Source organism: Anabrus simplex, chromosome 1 (assembly GCF_040414725.1).
Source record: "Anabrus simplex isolate iqAnaSimp1 chromosome 1, ASM4041472v1, whole genome shotgun sequence".
Classification (NCBI taxonomy): domain Eukaryota; kingdom Metazoa; phylum Arthropoda; class Insecta; order Orthoptera; family Tettigoniidae; genus Anabrus; species Anabrus simplex.
The window spans coordinates 465,792,595-465,817,339 of NC_090265.1; the positions used below are offsets into that span (position 1 = coordinate 465,792,595).

Sequence of the window (24,745 nt, forward strand, 5' to 3'; positions counted from 1 at the left end):
GTCCGGGGGCTGGGTGTTTGTGCTGTCCCCAACATCCCTGCAACTCACACACCACACACAACACTATCCTCCACCACAATAACACGCAGTTACCTACACGTGGCAGATGCCGCCCACCCTCATCGGAGGGTCTGCCTTCCAAGGGCTGCACTCGGCTAGAAATAGCCACACGAAATTATTATTATTATTATTATTCCTGTTATTATTGTTAATATTGTTTCATATTATTGTCATCAGTAATTATTACTAACAGTCATCTAGGTTAAGACTGGTAAGTGTAAGAAATGGAGTACATCATTAACTTTGCCAGAATAAATAAAATATATTATTATTGTTACTATTATAAAACGTCACTTTTCAAATTTCGCGACTGAGCCGGGAATCGAACCCCACTGTTGGCAGGCCTGAAGATGGTCTTCAGTGTTTTCTCATTTTCACACCAGGCAAATACTGGGGCTGTATCTTAATTAAGGTCAAGGTCATTTCCTTCCCACTCCTAGCCTTTCCTATCCCATCATCGCCATAAAACCTATCTCTGTCGGTGCGACTTAAAGCCAATTGTAAGAAAAAAAAAATTGAGCCAACTAGGAGAGGAGATTACGTCCACATAACCGGACTCCCATTGGCTCGAGCGAGTCTGCTCCGTGTTTATTTACTCCACTCTTTAGAAGGAGTACTTAGAAGATATGTTTTTGACAGGTTTCAGTTATTTTAAGAATAAAATTTTGTACAGGTGAATAATTATGGATTCTATTTTTAATTAAGTTGTACATTTTTCGTGTATAATTCTGTTAACGTATGTTGTATTTTTCAGATAGTTTATACATTTATTTATTCAAAAGTTAGTTTTGCAGACTGAAGAACCTAACAGCGGAGTCGAAACTGAAAACAAGTGGCTTCAAATGTCAATCGTTTACCACCACTGGGGCAGTAGATCTGCTCGGCCACCATAACTCTAGGATGCACCCTATAAACTTTCTAACGCTCGACATTGGTGATTTTGAACTACTTTTTGAAATTCTGACAAGCTTCTCTATTATTTAGAATGAATATCAGGTTGAAGCCATTTATTGTCCATATGTCGTGACATTTTGCGGAAGAAGAAAACGTTTCTTTTTTCAATTTTTCCCACCTCAGATTTCAGATGTTCCCAAATATCTTTCCTGTATATGTGCAGAACCAACTAAAACAAATAAAACGACACCTAACAGGATGTGCTACCACTCCGGAATCCAGAGGTACACTAACTGTTAGCCGCTCGGCACGGCTATTTCAGTACCTCAAGATGGCAGCAATATTACATCACCCAATCACGTCATACCTAGGTCGGGCTCTTGTTGCCAGATACAATGGTACTTCCTCTTTAAAATGAGATACCAAAGACTGTCATCACACACGCTGTCTAGAATACATTTCGATTCTAAAATTGTCATGTTTTTGGTAAAGCTCATAGGCCTAAATAGGGTTCTAAAACTACAGACAATTCTAAAATTATGAAAGAACAATAAATGCTTGAATGTTCAGTTGCGATGGTCCACAACGGGCGACTAACACACACTACAGTAGGGTGTTGGCTCATATTTCAGCCAAGAGAACAGAAATGACGAGGCCACCTTACCTCGATGGTAAAGAACCGGATGTGAAATCCGAAGGTTATGGGCTCGGTTCTCACCGGTATCTGTTTAGCCAATTTTGTTCTGTACTCAACACCTCTTTAGTATGCGCTATAGGTACTCGACACGACCTGGTAAGCTAAAGGCTCGTTTCAAGAGCAATAAATACTTTCAAGGGAGCAGCTAGACAAAAATGCTATAACACTCAAATATTCCGGAAGATATATTTACGAGTTGGGGCATAGAAAATCCGAATTTGGACTCAATGATGTTTCGTATTCATTTGTGAAGTATTTATTACCTTTGCCACAAGTGGGCCCGGTGAAGCTGGTGGCAGTACAATCGCAGATGAATCGGTTCCAGCCCTCCGTACAAATACCGCCATTCATGCAGGGCTGAGAATCACACTGAGGTAGTTGAGCATGACAGGATGGCCTTATCGCACCTGGAAAATAGAAACGAAGTTATCATTTGGATATGCAGGAAGGAAACGAAATTCAAATAACATGCTGTACAATACACGGCATTAGAAAACAACTTGAAAGTTCGTTTTAGTTTGTGGATTCATGGTATCAACTTTAGTAAATCAATTTGCTGCTTGTACATGGAATACTTAAATTTGAGGACAACTTGCTGTTGGGGCCAGGTATACATAACGATACATAGGAGCTTTAGGACAGATATATAAAATGAAAGCAATTAGGTCTCGTGTAATAAACTAGAAACATAATAGAATTAAAATGATTGTTAAAAGAAGGAACGAAATAGCAACATTTCATGACCATGTAGAAAATGTTCCGAGCATACTGCAACTCTCCAGAACTTGTACTGTCGGTCAATCAGCATTTAACTGCTCTATAATGTGTAAATGCCTTGGCCAGGAGATTACATATATGAACATAAATGCACTGTTAAAATAAAACAAATGTAATACCGTTGCACGAGTCTTTGCCGACGGGATTTGAGCGAACTACCAGTTGTCTGTGGTGTAGTATGTGTACTGTGAGTGATGATATAACGAAGAGTGAGTTGGTGGAACTTGTAGAAGCAAATAAACTGGCACCTGTGTATACTGTAGATAGGACATCCAAAGAGAGTGGGTTTACTGCTCTGAGATTACCTCCCTCTATCTCTGTGACCTAAATCGAAACGAAACGAAATCGAATCGAATCGAATCGAATCGAATCGAATCGAATCGAATCGAATCGAATCAAATCAAATCAAATCAAATCAAATCAAATCAAATCAAATCAAATCAAATCAAATCAAATCAAATCAAATCAAATCAAATCAAATCAAATCAAATCAAATCAAATCAAATCAAATCAAATCAAATCAAATCAAATCAAATCAAATCAAATCAAATCAATGTCTTCAATCTCTCATTGTCGGCTGTGAAATAATTAACATGCCGATGCATGCGAAAAGTGACCAAAGAAGATTGGATGAGAATAGCAAAAGTACTGATGTGTACAGCAATAAATGTCTGCCTGGCGTCAAGAACACTGCCATACGCACAGTAACGTATCTCCCCACTTATTCCTTGTCGTGCTCCCCTCCAAGGCCAGGGCCGCTTCCTTCCCAATCCTAGCACTTTCCCATTGAGTCGCCGAACACCTTCAATGTGATAGTGTGACGTCAAAGCACCACCAAAAATTAAACATTACCAAATAACATAAAGAAATATATATATATATATATATATATATATATATATGAAAAAATAGTGTTCATCGCTCCTTTCTAGTCCCCTGGCGTACCGCTACATTTCTGTAAACAGGCACCAGCGCGCTCAAAAGTAAACGGCAAAGACTATTTTAATAATGTCCAACTAGTTGGCTGAATGGTCAGCGTACTGGCTTTCGGTTCAGAGGGTCCCGGGTTCGATTTCCGGCCGGGTCGGGGTTTTTAACCTTCATTGGTTAATTCCAATGACCCGGGGCTGGGTGTTTGTGCTGTCCCCAACATCCCTGCAACTCACACACCACACACATATCACTATCCTCCACCACAATAACACGCAGTTACCTACTGTACAATTGGCAGATGCCGCCCACCCTCATCGGAGGGTCTGCCTTACAAGGGCTGCACCCGGCTAGAAATAGCCACACGAAATTATAATTATTATATTTAATAATAATAATAATAATAATAATAATAATAATAATAATAATAATTTCCTCTCCAAGGCAATTAAGCATAATAGAGAAATTAAATGCTGACGTGATGCGGAAAAGAAGAATTCTATGTTATGGTTACATAGCACGAATGAGCCCCATGAGGTTGACAAGTTGCCTACTTTCCGGGAAAGAAAACGAAAGGACTCTGGTTCACGAAAGTAAAAAGAGACTTGCAATAATTGGCGATTACACATGGCGATATCCGGGATCGTAAACCGCTTAATGAAACTCAAAGAACAACAGAGTTTCTAAGAAAAGCTTCAGCTTAAAACAGGCCAGACATGGACTGAAGGGAGGAAGAAACAACATCGAGGACGAATGTTAAAGCTCGAGGATTATGGTGGTTCATAGCTGGCAGAAATGACATTAATAATAATAATAATAATAATAATAATAATAATAATAATTTTTCAGCTTATTTATTTATTTATTTGTTTATTATTTCTTTCTTTCTTTCTTTCTTTCCTTCTTTCTTTCTTTGGGTCGCTGTAGCTCCTGGGTCAATTTCGTTTTTTGTAGGATGCCCTTATTAATACTATGCAATTTTTCAGGTAAAAATTCCAATCTAGGATTCGAACTTCGATTGTCCGGTTGGCAAGTCAGTACCTATGCCACTAACCCCACTACTACTACTACTACTACTACTACTACTACTACTACTACTACTACTACTACTACACACGACAATGAAACAATCCCTGGCACATACAGCTCATTTCTAGGCCTTATTTTCCCAAGACGTTTGCTGGTCAGCAAGATGGCAACGTCTTCAGTATACTGACATTTTCAGCCATATTCCTTAGCTTTCGTGACAGGGTTTGTCTCGTATTAGACAGATCGTTAGCTTATCTGATGAGTCTGCGTCAACCCGTTCTAGCCTTTAGAATACCCGGACCAGACAGGAATCGCATCAGGATCCTCCGGGTAAGAGGCAGGCATGGTAACCCTACACTACGGGGATGGTAATAATAATAATAATAATAATAATAATAATAATAATAATAATAATAATAATAATAATAATAATAATAATAATAATAGATACGAATGCGAATGCACCACAGCATTCAAAACTGTGGCTAACATATGCGTTTGGGTATAAATGGGTAGAATGGCTACATGCAATAATTACACTCATGTCCATAAGTTAATGGATCTTCGAGATCCACGAGAAATCATTTGTCATGGCGATGAGTTGCGGACTAATCTGTGTGTGGGCAACACGAAAACACGTGACAAATCTGGCACCTCAGTAGAAGACCGATTAGTGTGTCTGAAACAATCCGTGTGGGCAGAGGTCTTGGGTACAGTGGTTCTGACTGCCCGTTGTGTGCATTAGGCACTCCGTTTTCCAGTCGTAGGGAATTTGGATGGCATTACGCGTGGTCGGTTTATCGGCAGTTTAGAGGCCGGCCACAGTCCACGTCAAGTGAGCCAAGAGATTAAAGTCACTCGTAGTGTCATTTTGTGGCTGTGTAGAAGATTCTAGGAGGGGGGAAACATTCAACGGCAGGACAGGCAAGGTCGACCATGTGCTACAACCCAGCATTAGGATCGTTATCTTGCCAAGTGCCCGAAGATGTCAACCAGCACAACACCTGTAGTGGCAGAGACCTTGCAGCACATATGGGTCACACATATTCCATCGGACTATGTGTCACTGGCTTCGGGAGGTTGCTCTGTACGCTCGGCGACCCATCAGATGCATTCCCCTCAGAGAAAGGCACCACACGGCTCGTCGAATATGGTGTCTTGCTCATCGTGAGTGGAGTAGTATCCTGTTCACGGATGAGTGATTCTCGCCGTCTGTTGATCTTGCGCGCCCCTTGGGCACAATACAACCCGGCCAGTATTGCGGAAAGAAACCGACATGGCGGTGCCAGTGATCTCGTCTGCGGCTGCATCACGTTGGGAGCATGTACCCGACTGCATGTGTTTCCAATGGATACTTTGACGAGTGCTGTCTGTAGGGATGGCATCCTACGATAGCAAGTGCGATTTTTCCTTGGTGCATATGAACCTGGGTTCCAACTAATGGACGATAATGCCTGCCCACGCAGGGATGGCTTGGGGGACGAGTACCTGAGGACATCACACGTCTAGAGTGGCCATCTCACTCCTCGGACTTATATCCGTTTGAGCATGCATGGGACGCTCTAGGCCGAAGGATTGCAGCCCTAACACCGCCGCCATGGATCATTGTTAACCTCCAAAGGGCGCTTGTCCAGCAATCGGATGCATAGCCGCAAGCCATGCTGGATGGCCTGATCCAGAGTATGGAGAGCCGTTGTGCAACCTATATTGCTATGCGAGGTCATCATATTCCGTATTGACATTCTGTATGCTACAAGCGGAGAGACACCTGACATGGTCAGTAACACCCACTGTCCATGCCAGGTTTTCCTGTATACCTTGCATCACTATCCCTATGCCACGAATCACATTGTTACCAGGGCACCTTTTAGTGCAAATATTATCGCCGCGCCCCATGGTTTTCTGTGAAACTCAAGATCCATTAACTTATGGATAACCGAGCTCGATGGCTGCAGTCGCTTACGTGCGGCCAGTATCCAGTAATCGGGAGATAGTGAGTTCGAGCCCAACTCTTGGCAGCCTTGAAGATGGTTTTCCGTGGTTTCCCATTTTCACACCAGAAAAATGCCGGGTATGTACCTTAATTAAGGCTACGACCACTTTCTTACAATTCCTAGGCCTTTCCTCTCCTAACCTGTCTGTGTCGGTGCGACGTAAAGCAAGTAGCAACAGCAACAACAAACTTATGGATATGAGTGTATCTTTTGGTTGATACGTAATGAATGTTTTAGAGTTCTTACGAATGCAGATGTGTATCACACACTAACCCCTCAAATTCACATATTTTGACCAAATCATCAACAATAAAATTATATATTTTTGTATTTTACGAAACTTTCAGTGAACAATTTAGAAATCCTTTCAGTTGGGGGTATCACTTTTGTTTACTAAGGTATGAATTTGATGTTACGTCATAGCCCTTTCAGACCTGAAAGAAAACTGGCGGTGTGGATTTTTGTTTATACGTCAAAAACTGACTAAAATGCTCTTAAATACATATATTTTTAGTTTATTCTACAAAATGAAAATTAACATCTGAGAAAAAGCGCCCACATAATTGTGCGTGTCAGGAATTGATTAACTACTTACAAAAAAGAAAAATTACCTTAGTGCATGTGAATATACATATGTACAGTACATGATCAGATGTTCTATTTTACAGTGCGGAACCATTAAAATCTTTCTTCACACACAAGTATACATTATATTTTCTACACCGAGGGTGAGTTTTGCTTTTACAGCCTTTTTGGCAGCAGCACCTTTTTGTCAGACCTGAAAGAAAACTGGAGGTGTGAATTTATGTTTGTACGTCAATAATTTACTAAAATGCTCTCAAATACACGTGTTTACAGTTTATTTTATAAAATAAGAACTATCGTCTGAAAAATAGCACCCACACAATTGTGCGTGTTAGGACTTAATTCACTACTTACAAAAATGGAAAAAATTAAAAAAATACACCTCAGCACATGTGAATATCACATGTACACGATCAAATGTTCTATTTTACAGTGTGGAACGATTTAAATAAATTAAAATCTTGTACATTACATTTCTCACGTAGAATACGAATTTTGCTTTCGCAGTGCTTTTGTGGCAGCACCCAGCACTCCCGCATGCATTTATGTAGAAAACCTAGCCCACACAGTTGTGCATATCAACATTCAAAACCTCATGATATTGCGTATGATGTTATAAGTTCATAATTTTATGTTTGCTAAACAATTTACACACTTCATAGATTACATTCTGATATTCAGTGAAGCTTCTAGATTAATATGAATGCAATAAATAAATATTTACTTTAGGCTTTACTGGTTCCTGCCACCTTGCCAATGAACTGCATTTTTAAACTCTTCTTCCTGCCCCCTGGTGGCCAAGTACTAAATAAAAACAACTGAAGTACATGCTACGTGTCCCGCACAATCGCTTCAGTCCGGTCTAGCGCCAAGAAAACGTAAAATAAGCTCAGACGTAAATAAAATACGAACCCGCACAATTGTGCGTACACGGTCTGAAAGGGACAGTGCTATTTCTCTTAGAATTCATCACTTAGCGATTAAAATACAGTAATTCCTTTGTGGGTGTATTAAACCATATTTTGAATTTAACTAGCTTCTCAGTTTAAAGCAATGCACTTTGACTAAGCTGTTAGTGTAGTCAAATTTAGACGTATGAAGGCAAATAGCTGTGACATTCTCTTTGGGAAGCTCTAGGGTCTATGCACAAAGCATACCCATTATTGATTTCCCGTGGGGTGTATTGCAATTAGCAATAGCTATAGTGTACATTAGCTGCACAATACTCCTTCCAACCCAAGTAGCCAACGTAATGTTTGTCTTCGATAAAACATCTAGAAACGTCAACAGAGTAAATGTGTTATAGCGAATAAAATGATTAGGTAAACTTTTGCAATTGTTAAAGAGTTCAAAACTTTCAATTATTCCAAGATTTGAGACAGCTGCCAGTTTATTTACGGGATCAACTACTATAGTGGAAAAAACGAGATGGATCCATATTTTAAACGCTAGAAAGAGAAGTTTGAATAGTTTTTATGAAAACATCATCCGAAAATACGATGTTTAAATAACGAAACGAAGCAAACATGAACAGTCATTCAAGAAAATAATGAATGCATAATGCTTTGTAAGTTCCTTGCAGACGCACTTTTTCAGAAACATTTAAACACATAGATGTTTGTTATGGGTATCCACAGGTTGTGCATCTACTTGAGAGGTGAATTGTAATTTGAAAATCATTAAAATTAATTCTGATGAAGTTTTTTTTTTGCAATTTGCTTTACATTGCACCGACACAAATAGATTACACAGAAACGATGGGTTAAGAAAAGGATTGGACTGGGAAGGAAGCGACCGTTGCTTTAATTAAGGCACATCCCCAGAATTTTCCTGGTATGAAAATGGGAAACCATGCAAAATTATCTTCAGGGCTTTTGCCAATGGGGTTCGAACTCATTATCTCACAAATACAAGGTAACAGCTACGTGAATCAAGCTGTTTGTTACTTGCTCGGTCTGATGAAGTATTAAATGTGACGAACATACAATACGTTGCGTTGCGCTCATTCTTTTTTTGAAAGACGTAATATTATCCTACTTTATTAACTCATTTTTAGAGGAACTTTCTCTTATACAAAGTATCAACTATCAAGAGATTAATCTCGGATGTTATTGTTTTATTAATATTACAGTGTTTTATAATTATTATCACTGGACATTTTATTTAATTTCAGAGTGTTTAAAATGCACACAGATAAACGAAACTTGTAATGACTTACACAAATAGGGTTATTTTTTATTCTCTGAAATTTTACTGAACAAGGTTTGTGGTAACTATGATGATGGCATGCGCTGTTCGACTGTTGATACCACTGTCCATGTCACTTGTGATAAAGTAGTCCTCCGAGAAAGGGTATTCTACGTTAAATAGCTAACAAAGGAAATCTTCAATTCCGTTCAAAATTTACATTTTGATAACCGAGGTTCCGTTAAAAATTTACATTTTGATAACTGACGTAATTTACTGTATGTTCCTTGATCTTTTCCACTGTAGAATATAATATTTTTCAAATGCAGTAATAAATGTTGCGATGAACTAAAAGCAGGTGTTCGCCGTGATCTACTTTGGATAGGCAACTTCTCTCTTGGACTTGAATTGCGGGTTGCCTATTCAGTTAACTGTGTCCACTGCCCAGGGCTGTGGTAGTAGATACATTGGAATTTTTCGGGAGTATCGAGCAAGTGGCTGTGTGGCTTGAGTCACTTAGCTATCAGCTTGCATTCGGATGATAGTGGGTTTGAGTCCGACTGTCGGCAGCCCTGAAGATGGTTTTCTGGTGTTTCCCAGTTTCACATCAGTCAAATGCTGGGGCTGTACCTAACTAAATTAAGACCACGGCTGCCTTATTCCCACGCCCATGCCTTTCCTGTTCCATCGTCGCCATAAGACCTATCTGTGTCGGTGCGACGTAAAGCAAGTTGTAAAAGATAAATTAAAAATTATTTTTTTCAGGGACAAAATATTCTCCATAGTCGGTATTTATGTTGAGATTCTAACCACACATCATCTCAGAGTGCAGCTTCCCAGTCTTATAGAGGAACGTAACTCTTTGTAAGGAGGTAGGTAACTTGTTGCGATGATACTTCTTATATCGAATCCGTATCACATTCAATGATTGTACACACTGTTCACTTGCATCTCAAGAAGAGTATCTTTGTCAAGGAATTGATTGACTGATGCGGTAGAAAGGCCGGAAGTCTTTGCAGTAGCATAGCGATTTTTTTTGCTAGTGGTTTAATATCGTACTAACACATCGAAGGTTTTTGGCGGTACAAGGATGTGAAAGGGCTAGGATTGGGAAGTTACCGGCCGTGACCTTTATCAAGATACAGCTTCATCATTTCCGTGGTTTGAAAATGGGAAACCACGGAAAAACATCTTCAGGGCTGCCGACAGTGTTGTTCGAACCCACCATCTCCCAAATGCAAGCTTACAGCGTCGCGACCCTAACTGCGCGGGCGACTTGCTCGGTAATAGCATACTGTAACCAAATGCCTGATCCACAGAAAACAAAGTCAAGCGATATCACTTTGCAGTTTTCAATAAAACGATAGCTTTCGTATTTAGGTTTCTATCACTATCGTTCACTGTTAAAGCACAAAGGCTAGATTTAAAAATCAACGTTTTGTACGGCAACTTTATCACATTATTACAATCACGAAATTCCAAAATGGGTATTTGGTTCTTATCAATCTTTCCGGGTTCCTCGGTATGTCTTCCTTACATATTTCTCACTTTCTAATCTAAAACGAAAATGGATGGTTATTCGTTTGCTTTCTGATGTTTATTTCTTATTCCGAAATAAGTTCATACCAGGTTATATTTTTGGTGACGTTGATAATATGTTGTTTCAAGGGGCAAGGCAATATGATTATAGTGAAAAAATATTATTAGGATAAATGCAAGCAAAATATAAACAATCTGCCGAAAAGCAGAATTATCTCCGTGCTTTGGCTTACTACGGAAGCATTCATAAGCACATCATTTGATCACTTCTCTTTCAGTTATGATAACTTAGGAGTTTGAATATTCCTTTCCTCTGTTAGATATATCCGACCCATTACAAGAAGTGCCAACGGCCGTAGCCGTGTTGAAACACCGGATCCCGTGAGATCTCCGAAGTTAAGCAACATTGGGCGTGGTCAGGAGTTGGATGGGTTGCCACGCACTGTTGGTGGGGGTAAGGGAATGGAGGAACGGAAAGGAACTGGCCATCCTACAGCACGTAAACTCCGGCTCAGGAACACCTCTGCGGAGGTTCGGACCTGTCTTGGGGCAGAATAACCCTTACCTTACCTACCTATTACAAGAAGTAGGAAAACTTAATGATCTTCAATAGAGTCCACTCTTCATTTTAATAACCGCTCCATGCGAGTTCTTCATTGTTGAAACCAATGGTTTAGACGTCCCTTTTATGGTTTGCGCATGAGCTCAATCGCTTTTGCTTTCACTACACAGACTTGATCTTCGAAATCTAAAAGGAAACCTCTGTGGGCTACGTGTGGTGATATGGTGCATGCACCAGTGTAGAGATATTATACTTCAACAGGAACTTCTTTCAGACAATGCCTTGTGGCCTGGAGAAGTAGGAAGCTGTGTGTTATTGTGGTGGAAAATAGTGTTATGTGTGGTGTATGAGTTTCAGGGGTGTTGGGGACAGCACGAACATCCAGTCTCCGAGCCAAGGGAATTATACATAAGGTTAAAATCTCCGATTTGGCTAGGAATTGAACCCGGAACCCCCTGAACGGACGGCTACTATACTGACCATTCATCCAAGGAGCTGAACAAGTGGTCGATAATAACTGCAGAGACTAATGATATCGTAGTGAGCAATGATTAGACACTACAACACTGTGATTAAAACGGAATATCTGTATGATAGCGCGTACCTCCGAATGACTGGAAAGGCTGATTTAAAAGATGCTTAGAAGGTTGAGAGAAAAGGTCTTCGCAATATAATGGGTCCAAATATTGTAAATGGACAATATAGGTTAAGAGAAAATGAAGATTTGTATCGGAACGACTGAGGAAGACTATTAGGAAAATACGACTGAAATTCTAAGGACACCTCTTAATAATAAATGGAAAGCGATTGACAAAACTAATCTTTCAGATACTTGATAGTAGACCTAAAGTTTCTGGAAAGTGGTTCCAGGAGGAGAGGAAGGACTTCAGTAAGGCTGCATCAGATATCAGATCGAGCTCAGTACCAGTTACAAATTAACAAGGGATTACACAAAGAACAAACGCAGAACAGTGGTTGAACGATCGAAAGATGGCAGGCAGCCGAGGGGAAAATGCAGCGATTCTGGGCTTAAAAAAAGACTTCCCAAAATTGTGTAACAGTTATTTAACATGGTCTTTATTGGTCATAAACCAAAATATATAAATACATAAAAAGTAGAAAACAACATAAAACTGATTAACTGGTTTTATCTTTACGGCTGTAATGTTATTGATTGTGAATAATTTATCTGGCTGGTAGCCAAGTGGCACGGATGGATAATTATATAACCTGAGCATATTATATTTTAGTACACCGTATACCTTCTCCCTCTACTGTCCTAAGTCTACCACAATGCTACCTTTGTGTTGGGCATACGTTTCCTTGTTCAATGATACATCATGGGTCATACTTGACAAGGATATGAAGCAAATTAAGACATTTTCTCATTTTCGACTCAGCATAATGTAGTCTCTAAGAATCAGTGGTGAACGAGGATTTCTAATGATACCCCCACATGAACGGACAAAATTGATATTTAGACGGCCAAATCACAGATTGGGTATCAGAATAACGAATGTATCACTTACAATTTTCCACAACAATTTAAATAATGGTATTGCTTTTTACGTCTCGCTAACTACTTTTAATGGTTTTCAGAGACGCTGAGGTGCCGGAATTTTGTCCCTCAGGAGTTATTTTATGTGTCAGTAAATCTACCGACAGTAGGTTGATGTATTTGAGTACCTTCAAATACCACCGGACTGAGCCAGGATCGTACCTGCCAAGTTGGGGTCAGAAGGCCAGCGCCTCAACCGTCTGAGCCACACTGACCGGCGAACTGTTTTCGTAACGCTAACGGTAGTTGTAGTATCCTTCAATGTTGATCTACAACATTGTCCATTATGGGGTTATTCCACAGAGTGGCTTATGTGGGCTCCAGCGAGCAAATGAATTAATCACCGCTAAGGTAAACAACATGTTACGAAACCATAGATGCAGAAAACTGTTTCATATGATTGTGTGTGTCCACGAAGGAAACTGTTTGCTATCACATGCAATCGGATAGGGAACACAATTTCCTTTCTAGTCTATTTGAAAACAAGCTGAATGCAAATCCTTACGGAATTGGACTGCTTTAATACGCATTTCCTTTTGGCTCCGGTTAGACCACATATACGTCTCTCAGGGCTTTATTTAACTCGTAGTTGCGGACGATGAAATTGCCTTACACAGAGGCCAGTCTTGTGAGTGATTCTCATTCTGACAGATATCAATATAGTTCCATGAATTAAACCAGAATGCAAGGGCAATTATTCTGGAAAAAACATCTACTACTACTACTACTACTACTACTACTAACTCATAGGTCACATACCTCCTCAAGTAATACCGTACAGGGATGTGTTAATTTGATGTGGAGCAAATCATTACCTACCGTCTATAGTGATACATGCACAAAATAATAGGATTGAAAAGGAAGCTACACTAGTCAAACATTTACGCTTAATCCCTTTGTTATAAGAGCCTTTGCGTATTTACATCGAATCAAATATAGAAATATTAGAGTAAAGATAATAATGTCATAGGGCTATTGCTAGCCTGGTGCAGTTCTTGTACACCCTCCAAAGAGGGAGGATGGCATCTGGCGTGTATCGGAACTGCATTTTATTGTAGTGGAGGTTAATGTTGTGTGTGGTATTTGAGTTGTAGGGATGTTGGGTACAGTACAAATACCCAGAACCAGAGCCAGGGGAATTAACCATTTAAATTCTCCAACTCGGCCTGGAATAGTGTCCGGTATCTTTTGAACCGAAGGTGACTACGCTGACCATTCAGCCAATGAGCCGGACAGGAGAAAATATAGGAATACGTATTAAGGAAAGCACAATGACAGTCAGTGTGCAAATAAAGAGCAACAGTAAAGAGAGACAAGAAGAAACAAGAAAACACAGAAAGGACAAGGACATATTCGACGTCTTCATACACTTTCATATTCAAAGACAATGCCTACAGATCTGTTTCTTCTTAGCCCCCATCGAGCTCGCTCCATCATAGGGTAGACGTCGACTCTCGGTTGAGGGCGACTTATTAACATATCATCAGTCATGATGTGGTGAATGTAGGATAGCTCTCTCTCTGTGGATCACCGATAGAGTGTCAGCCTCAGGATTCCAAGAGTGATGGTGATTATTGTTTTAAGAGGAAGTACGATTGGGCAGCTATCCTCTATTAACATCAATTAGAGGGAACAAATGGAAGGGGTACGACACTTAGAAAAATGAAGATATGGGCCAAAGGAGGACAATAGCCGCGAAGGGCATGAACATGCACGACTCCCTAGGCCTCGTAAATTTAATACCGTCGGGAACGGAAAAGAACAAGAGTTGGCCAAGGGAGGTCGGATAGGATATCCGAAAGTGAGGATCCCGGTACATGTAAGTGTAAAAATGCCAGGACTCAGTTAAGGGCTCCGTGGTCGCCAACCCACGTTCCCAAGTTAACAGTCCCTTGGGCCCCTTATAGTCGCCTCTTGCGACAGGAAGTGGGTGTTATTGTACCGCTTCCACGCACAGGGGGAACGAGATTCCACGATTGCGGGGCTGAAACTGGTAAGATTCATTTTACTTTGCCATCTGGTAGAGTCAAATTGAACGTTGGCATTGACGCGTGGCAGCCTAAATGTCGTCAAAAATGCCTGCACACTGTAACTGAGGTCATAAGATTCTTCTTCTTATTGATCCCTCTGTGTATCAATGGTCGAGTGTCGGACTCCGGATTCCAAGAACATAGGTTCAAAACCGGCAGAGGTAGTCCGATTTTTGAGGGGTGGGGAAAAGACCATTAGATACTCCATGTCGTACGATATCTTCGTATTAAATATTTCTGGTGACACATTTGGTGTTTACCCTACAGGTCTATACAATTATTTAATACTCACCCGTAGATCGCCCAAGAGAGATATGCTTTTACTCTGCCATCTGGAAGAGTAAAACGGAACCTCGAGATTGACGAGCAGGCAGCCTACACTGCGTCAGATTTAAATGCCTGTACACCGTAGCTGAGGCCATATTATTATTATTATTATTATTATTATTATTATTATTATTATTATTATTATTCAGAGGGTGCTAAGATGAAAGTCAGTTAATAACAGGAAAAGTGAAATATCAAAGACAAAGGTTCACACAGGGTAGAAGCCTAGGGAGTCTGGACATCCAGAGAAACCTAATGGGTCAATTTCAGTGTTAGAAAGGGAATAAAAGTGACATATTTGAACAAAATTCTCGAGAATTTATTTGATTTGAATAAATAGACCAAACTCTCCCTCGTTTATGGAATATTTACCGTCGACAGTGGAAATGAAATATATAGATCTGCTGGCCTTCGATATTCACGATCAGTATTCAAAACACTGGTTGATTAAAATTTCGAATTGCTTACTGTTAAATTTAACGGATATTTTTGATGATAGAAGAAGAGATTTACTAAATAAACTTTAAATCAATCATCTAGAATCTCTCTATCTCTCTCTCTCTAGCACTAGTCAGATACACGCTGATGGGATACTGTCTGCACATCCTCATGTATCTTCGTCACGACAAGAAGCCTGATGAGAAATCTTGGACAGATACATGTGCTCTTGTGAAAGATTTCTTTTACCATAGCAGATGTCTTGTCTGATGATGACGGAGTGTTTTCGAGACCTCCGTAAGAAAACTCTCTACTTTTATTTACACTGATATATATCGAATTCACTGAGTTATAGTGCCTAATATAGTTATGGAGTGTCAAACTTGCTTAATTGTCTATTCGCTAACATTCAACTTTGTAATGTAAACAAATGGTCCTTAACAGAATTAACAGTGCTCTTCAGGGATCTTTTAATATATATTTTGATGTGATGATTGCAGTTTTAAGGGGCACACATCGTGGTCATCGATCTCAAGATAAGAACAGTTCCTCTTTCAACTTTAATAACTCTACAACATGCGGTTGGGATCTATTAACTGTAGTCCTATGTTAAGGTAAAAACATTTGATTATCACCTGAATTGAATTCCGGATTATATGTTTCATTCAGACTCACTGATATCGTGTCACTTTCAGGTCTTCCTCCATTACCATACTTCCTCCTACTCAGCTGAATTGAGCTTCATTCACTTTCATGAATTTATGATCGGTTCACAGGACTGGAATTGAGCAGCTTCAGACTCGTAAAATACGATTGGGTATAGAACTAACTATCGGCTATTCTGGAAGAACATTTTTCGCAACTATTTGGATACTCCTGATAATTGCCAGGAATGTAACTAATATATAGGTAGAGGTCATTTTTTCCCCTTATTCTCAGGCTAGTATACACAACGCATTAAAACAGACAGACTTGATACAGACTTAGTAGGATACACCTGGTGGTTGACTATCAAGTTCGAACAACTTTACTTCTTTCCTTCTGCCTTCGTGATCTATCCATAATTACTTGGGATCGGCACCAGATGTAGATTAAGCCCAGTTGCACAAGCCGATGGCCTCCCTGGCACCATCCCTACGTGGAGGGATGTATTCACTCTTGAAACTTTGAATAGGTCATTGCAGGAAGGTCATGAGTCACCTTTTTTCTTTACGAAAATTAGTCTTGTACAGGATATATACTCGCAAGGGTAGATCTAACAGCCTGTGTAGAAAGGTCGTGAGTAAATCATTAAATACACTGTAGGCTGGGTACGGCTTTTAGTGCCGGGAGTGTCCGAGGACATGTTTGGCTCGCCAGGTGCAGGTCTTTTGATTTGACGCCCGTAGGCGATCTGGGCGTCGTGATGAAGATGGAATGATGATGAAGACGACACAAACACCCAGTCCCCGTGCCAGCGAAATTAACCAGTGATGGTTAAAATTCCCGACCCTCCCGGGAATCGAACCCGGGACCCCTTTGAACAAAGGCCATCACGCTAACCATTTAGCCATGGAGCCGGACTGGGCCCAGAAAATCATGGTCCTTGCAGTGACGTCATGAGTCATGGACTGATGACCTTTCTACATGAAAGTTCAATGGTTCAAGAATATTAAAACTTGTATTATTGTCAATTATTGTTTACCGAAGTTAATACAGTTACCGGCATGTCTCTGTTTCTTCGCGGAAAGCGGGTGGAGATTGCAAGTCAGTTGTTATAAATAGTGCATATAATTTTAGAATTATTATGTTTTTAGTAACCTGGATTAGTTAATTTTCCTGTTTGATATTGTGGTTTTATGTTTTTCGGCTGCAAGAAAGGCTGCATTTCCGTATTGTATGACGGGACGAAGATGGAAATTATTGCTCACTTCAACAATTTCAATGATAAAGATCAACTAGACATCTATCTTCAAGGGATTATCGAAACAAATTAAGTGAAAACCAGAAAACCAAGGAAGGACAATCCTAAGGCGAGGAACATTAAGTTTTCTTATTTTGATAAGGAACAAAATACTAAACGTGTGCAAGGAAGCATTTATTAATTTGAATGGCATAACAGTTCGTAGACTGTGCATGTTGCTGTCTTTTGAGGAAGGCCCTCGAGATTTACGAGGCAAAAGTACGAAGGCTGATGTCATACCGGGAGAAATATGTCAAAAGATCTACGATCATACTGAATCATTACCTAAGAAAACAACACATTATTCAGGTAGAGAGTTGCATTATTTAGATAGCAGATTAGACGTAAAACAAAATGCACAATATGTTCTTAACGCAATATCCGGGGGATAATGAAAATGAAAACCTACAACCTGTTTTCCAGTCATTGACCGGGTCAGGGACGTAATGAATGAAACATATATAGGCTGTTATTACAATGGGGTCGCCACTCCCAAGGTGATTTATTAATGAGTGATAAATGCTATGAAATGATAATGGAGAATGTTGCTGGAATAAATGCTGACAGGGAAAACCGGAGTACCCGGAGAAAAACCTGTCCCGCCTCCGCTTTGTCCAGCACAAATCTCACATGGAGTCACCGGGATTTGAACCACGGTATCCAGCGGTGAGAGGCCGATGCGCTGCCGTCTGAGCCACGGAGGCTCTCCAGGGGATAATGTCAAGTAAAATGTTATTTGAAGTTCTTTCGGGAGAATTTTAACTTAAGATTCGGACGACCACAAGTTGACACTTGTTTGAAATGTGAAGAATTGTCAGCAAAGATAAGTAGTCCATATCTTTCCGAATCTGTCAAGAAAGCTGCAGTTGCAGAATTAATGGTTCATCGTAGAAAGTCAAATAAATTTTAGGGAAAAATAGAAAAAGTATCCGCTCACTGCAGAGAGGAAGACAATGCCATAGGCTTAACTTTTGATTATTTGAAAAATTTACCCCTGCCAAACATCCCTGTTCAGGAAATTTTCTACTTGCGACAGATCTCGGTTAATGCATTCGGTATACACAATCTACAAACAGGTCACTCCCGTCATTGTATGTATCATGAGGGTGTGTTTGAGTCATCACTCCATAGACTGGTTTGATGCAGTTCTCCATGCCACCCTATCCTGTGCTAACTTTTTCATTTCTACGTAACTATTGCATCCTACATCTGCTCTAATCTGCTTGTCATATTCATACCTTGGTCTACCCCTACCGTTCTTACCACCCACACTTCCTTCAAAAACCAACTGAACAAATCCTGGGTGTTATAAGATGTGTCCTATCATTCTATCTCTTCTTCTTTTCAAATTTAGCCAAATCGATCTCCTCTCACCAATTCGATTCAGTATCTCTTCATTCGTGATTCGATCTATCCATCTCACCTTCAGCATTCTTCTGTAACACCACATTTCAAAAGCTTCTATTCTCTTTCTTTCTGAGCTAGCTATCGTCCATGTTTCACTTCCATACAATGCCACGCTCCACACGAAAGTCTTTCTAATTCCTATATCAATGTTTGAAGTGAGCAAATTTCTTTTCTTAAGAAAGATCTTCCTTGCTTGTGCTAGTCTGCATTTTATGACCTCCTTACTTCTGCCATCGTTCGTTATTTTACTACCCAAGTAACAATATTCATCTACTTCCTTTAAGACTTCATTTCCTAATCTAATATTTCCTGCATCACCTGCCTTCGTTCGACTGCACTCCAATACTTTTGTTTTGGACTTATTTATTTTCATCTTGTACTCCTTACCCAACACTTCGTCCATACCATTCAGCAGCTTCTCAAGATCTTCTGCAGTCTCAGATAAAATAATAATATCATCGGCAAATCTCAAGGTTTTGATTTCCTCTTCTTGGATTGTGATTCCCTTTCCAAATTCCTCTTAAGTTTCCTTTACTGCCTGTTCTATGTAAACATTGAATGAGGGTAGGGCAAGAAAAACGTGCTAACGAAGTTTGCTCTTTCATTTATCATTACATTAAAAAACATCCTAGAAAATGTGACAGAGCTACATCTGTCCTCTTCCTCCCAAATGACAGAGATTTTGGCGTCGTAAATAAAGTTGTAGGGCACCCATGATAGGATCTACCTCCCTGAGGAGGAATACTGATGAAAAAAGAGCATCAAAGAACTTTACAGTTGAAGACATTGACACTATCCCAATATTAGACTTCAAAAATTGGTGACCTGCTCAGTGTAAGAAGGCATGTCTTTCAGTTTCAAGCATGGGAATAATTCCAAAGGAAATGAAAATATCGTTCTCCCCTTCCAAGTCGATGAGCTGTGAATACAACGCTCGCACACCTGGCCAAGTATTCACAGAAGAATTCATTGATGGTCTTAACAGAGAATACTTCCATCTCCTTCATAATATGAATGTGAAACCTACACTTCCTATTGATTTTGCACATTCATAGGGTACAGTGCCTATCAATATCAAGAAAATAGAGGGCATATTAAAATTAAAGGAGTACATAGTTTCAGAATATGTAAAATTTTATGAAGAAATTTTAGTGTGGCCAACAGAAACAGCTGATGATGATGATGATGGTGAAGATCAGATTTCCTTTCAGATGACTGACTAAATAAGTCATTCCTTAAAAATGTTGTTAACATAGATTTTAAGTTTGTTACTAGTAGATAGCAAGAATAATGTATTTTTAACATTTTTATTCAATTTTCAAGTATAATAAAGATTTTATATAGCATCTCATTGATATTTTACCTTTACAAATTGTTCGATCATTGCAGAAAGGACATGAGTATGTTATCAAAACGCGTTTGTAAAACTAAAATGATTAACAATCGAAAACTTGCAGTAGCTTTTGGTCCTTTGATGATCTTACACCCAAGAACATTGTATTGAGAAACAAATATCCATTTAAAAACTGCCTAAGCTGTTTTATATTTCCCCTGTAAAATTAAATCTTGTGATTCATGACCTTTCTGCAATGACAGAATAATTTATGTGGTAGTTGGTAGCGTGATGTATTGTATGTACATGAAAATGTGTATTAAGAAATCAAACACCTAGCCCCGAGCTAGGACAATTAACCAGCCGCGGCTAAAATCCTTGGCCCCATCGGGAATTGGACCAGATGCCAACTGAAATGGAGGCTAATAATAATGCTTGTGTACCTCTTAGTCCAGTTGTTTAATACGGTGTTGAGTATGACGTGAGATGAATTCAGATGGCAAGTTTCTATGGCCGAATGCTCTTCCTGACACCAACGTCACTTGAGAAGAGCCAATGAAGATGGTTGAAATTGGTGAGGAAGTGGAAGAAATCGGCAGTGGCATATGAACTGCAACTGTCCTAGCATTTGCCTGGAAGTGAAAATGGGAAACCACAGAAACCCATTCTCAGGACAACCCACACCCACGCGTCTCTCGAATGCAGAGCTTGGCTCCATAGCCTTAGCGTCTTAACAAGTGCGGTCGATATTCTCGTTAATAATAATAATAATAATAATAATAATAATAATAATAATAATAATAATAATAATAATAATCAGCTAGCATGTGAAGGAACTTTGGACTGAAAGGAGGTTGGTTAATATGGTAGTAAAGATTTTTTTTTTTGCTAGGGGCTTTACGTCGCGCCGACACAGATAGGTCTTATGGCGACGATGGGATAGGGAAGGCCTAGGAGTTGGAAGGAAGCGGCCGTGGCCTTAATTAAGGTACAGCCCCAGCATTTGCCTGGTGTGAAAATGGGAAACCACGGAAAACCATTTTCAGGGCTGCCGATAGTGGGATTCGAACCTACTATCTCCCGGATGCAAGCTCACAGCCGCGCGCCTCTACGCGCACGGCCAACTCGCCCGGTAGGTAGTAAAGTTACTAACACAGGTCTGCACTTTCAAATGCCAACGGTCTCTGTTGGGATTCGTTCAGGCAGCCTTCATTATAAAGAGTGTTTAACCAAGCAGGGTACACAGTTGGTTATCTGAAAATGACATTCTATTGATATATTTACGTAATGTACTGTACTCTAAAATAAGACACTAATTTTCAATTACTTGAAGTATGTCACCTTAAACAATAACCATGTCGGACTTCCTGTTCTTACCTGAGTCCTGTTGGCGAGCGTAGCCGGCAATATCGATAGCATTGCTGTTGATGACCAGGTCACGCATACAGCCGACGAAGCCGTAACGTAGCACTCCAGCCCAGACGACTGGGGGAACCATGACTGGAGCTGTGGGAGGTCCCAGACCACCGATATACAGTGGTCCTTCTAGGTCCAGTTGGTTGGAATCACCTGAAATATCAAATGAAATAAAATATTTAGTCTTCATGAGGAGAATGTATTACGTTTATGGCAATCAAGTCTCTCATCCTCCTGTCACTTTTACTGTACAATAATAAAAGGGTCACTTTCACGTATGTATGTTCAGTCTTCAGCCCTAAGGCTGGTTGGATCCTCAACAGCTCCACCATAGATGGCCTAGGAATTACTGAAGAGGCGTGCTAGGGAAATGAGGAGTGAGGTAGTTTACCGTTGCTTTCCTCCGCGAGCCAGAAGTTGCAATTACATATCAGTCTGCCAAGCCCACTGAGATGCATGCACCAACCGACCCTATGCGCAATATTTTCACACCATTCATAGCAGGGACTGGCTGCGGAAGGAATGGCATTACTGGCATCGCTCATACCTCAGTCACTTTCATCATTGTCAAAGCCAAGGATAAGACAGAGACAGATCAATGAAAGTGAAAGTAAAAAAAATGTTCTAGCCTATACCAGAAGACACAGTGCACTGTAAACACTAGGTCCTGACAACAAAAGCATACCAGAAGACACAGTGCACTGTAAGCACTAGGTCCTGACAACAAAGGCATAACAGAAGACACAGTGCACTGTAAACACTAGGTCCTGACAACAAAGGCATACCAGAAGACACAGTGCACTGTAAACACTAGGTCCTGACAACAAAGGCATACCAGAAGACACAGTGCACTGTAAACACTAGGTCCTGACAACAAAGGCATACCAGAAGACACAGTGCACTGTAAACACTAGGTCCTGACAACAAAGGCATACCAGAATACACAGTGTACTGTAAACACTAGGTCCTGACAACAAAGGCATACACTTTCAAGTAGAATCTGCTTTTTCCTCTACCATTTGGATACATGACCGGGGTAGATAATTTTCACCGACCACGTCCACGTTCTAGGGACTGCCTGTCCGAGGCGGTAAAGGCGTGCTCGGTTCATCCGGAAGGACGTGGGTTCGATTCCCGTCAGGAAGTCGAAAAATTTAAGAAACGAGATTTCCACTTCCGGAGGTGCACATGGTCCTGAGGTTCACTCAGCCTACACCAAAAATGAGTACCGGGTTAATCCTGGGGGCAAAGGCGGCCGGGCGTAGAGCTAACCACTCTACCCCGGCAAGTGTCGAGGTTACGGATAGTGGAAGCTTTTACTTTCCACCCCTCCAAGGGCCTTCATGGTCTATATGCAGATGACTTTGCTTTGCTTTTATGTCCACGTTATCCTTCTATTCTGCCTTTTTATATCGGTTGTATCAGGCTGTATTGGTTATTTCGGAAGATGTGACCGTAATAGGATGCTTTCCTACCTTTTGCGAGGGATAGGACTTTACATGAATTCCCAGATGTAGTACCTCCTTATTGGTGACGTAATCATGCAATTTAATGTCAATTATTAACATTTGAGTAGCGCTTGCTTGGTTCCAACGACTCTATACACGTTCACTTTTTTGCTATTGGTTTTATGTCGTACCGACTCAGAGAGGTTTTACGGCGTCGATGGGATAGGGAAAGGCTAGGAATTGGAAGGAAGTGGCTGTGTAAATAACGCACAGCTCCAGCTTTTTACTGATTATTTTTCGTGTCGAATCGTTGATGACCTCACAATACAGTCAATGGTCTACACAGAAGCGAACAAGCAATATCAATGCCTTCGTGATATCAATGACTTGAATGAGGTTTTGAAGTGTGCACTTCTTGGGATTATTCCTGAATCTTCCATTTGCACTCTTCAAGCGGTTCATCATTCCCCATGTTGGCCAGTCCAGCTAATGTCCAGGAAGTAGAGATTTAGAGGGCACCAACCACTTGGAGAGATTTTGCGTTCTTGCTCTTCACAACCCCCGGCGAGGGATAATTAAGGTCAATAGTGGTATTGGGGATTGCCTGATATAAATATGAGAAAGCACAAAAAACCATTTTCAGGGCTGCCGACAGTGGAATTCGAGCCCACAGTCTCATATTTAAACTCTCCAGCTTAATATTAAACAAGTTTGGTAGGAATCAAGATATGACGAATTTAATTTTTTAGGTATAAATGCAATGGCGTATGGCTTTTAGTGCCGGAAGTGTCCGAGGACACATTCAGTTCGCCACGGGCAGGTCATTTGATTTGACTCTCGTAGGCGACCTGCACGTCGTGATGAGAATGAAATGATGATGAAGACGACGCATACACCCAGCCTCCGAGCCAGCAAAATTAACCGATGATGGTTAAAATTCCCGACCTTGCCGGGAATCGAACTCGGGACCCCTGTGACCGAAGACCAGCACGCTAACCATTTTGCCATGGAGCCGATCAATTTGGTTATGAAACTGTTAGTAAATGAATTGTATAGTAATAATTTGTAGGCTAAATCTTCCTCTTACTGTAGATCTCTTAAATTTAAATGTCAATGGTAAATAAAGGATTCCTAAGATACACTAAATTACGGTTACAGGACATTAGCGATAAAAAATATCCTCCACAAATTTCCCTCGATCATTAATAAAGGCTTATCTAAAGCCTTGAAATACGAAGACAGCGGTGGCAACAACTTTATATTGTCTGTGATAATAGCGGTGATGTTCCTTTTATGAAGAGGGCAAGGTGGTTGGTTCAAGCTCACTCACTCTTTTTCATTAGCACAATGTTAGCAGTCCAGTTTTAATTGTACCGTTGTCGAGGACAAAGCGCAGAAGTGTATTTTTCTCTTCTCACAACTTGTTCATTAATCATGGTGCACGCAAGAGTTCGGAGCGGGCGTGTCTCAAGTACGTGTTTGTGGGGAAGAGGAAGGGAAATCTCCATGGACGCTCCTCCTTCCTCGGTCGATAGGGGGCAGCCTAAGGGTACGGCATGGTTAAAACTCTCTCCATATGATGCCGTGGCGAG

The 24,745-nt window shown here is 40.4% G+C and overlaps 1 protein-coding gene across 1 annotated transcript in view; it reads right to left on the reverse strand.

Moving 5' to 3' along the window:
* LOC136873743 (neurexin 1) overlaps positions 1 to 24,745 on the reverse strand; it is a 491,540-nt gene that overhangs the window by 139,031 nt on the left and 327,764 nt on the right. The window contains exons 9-10 of the mRNA XM_068227470.1: positions 21,667 to 21,858; positions 1,915 to 2,058 (exon numbers count right to left, since the gene is read on the reverse strand). Coding sequence (XP_068083571.1) covers positions 1,915 to 2,058; positions 21,667 to 21,858 — 336 coding nt within the window. The remainder of the gene's footprint in view (positions 1 to 1,914; positions 2,059 to 21,666; positions 21,859 to 24,745) is intronic.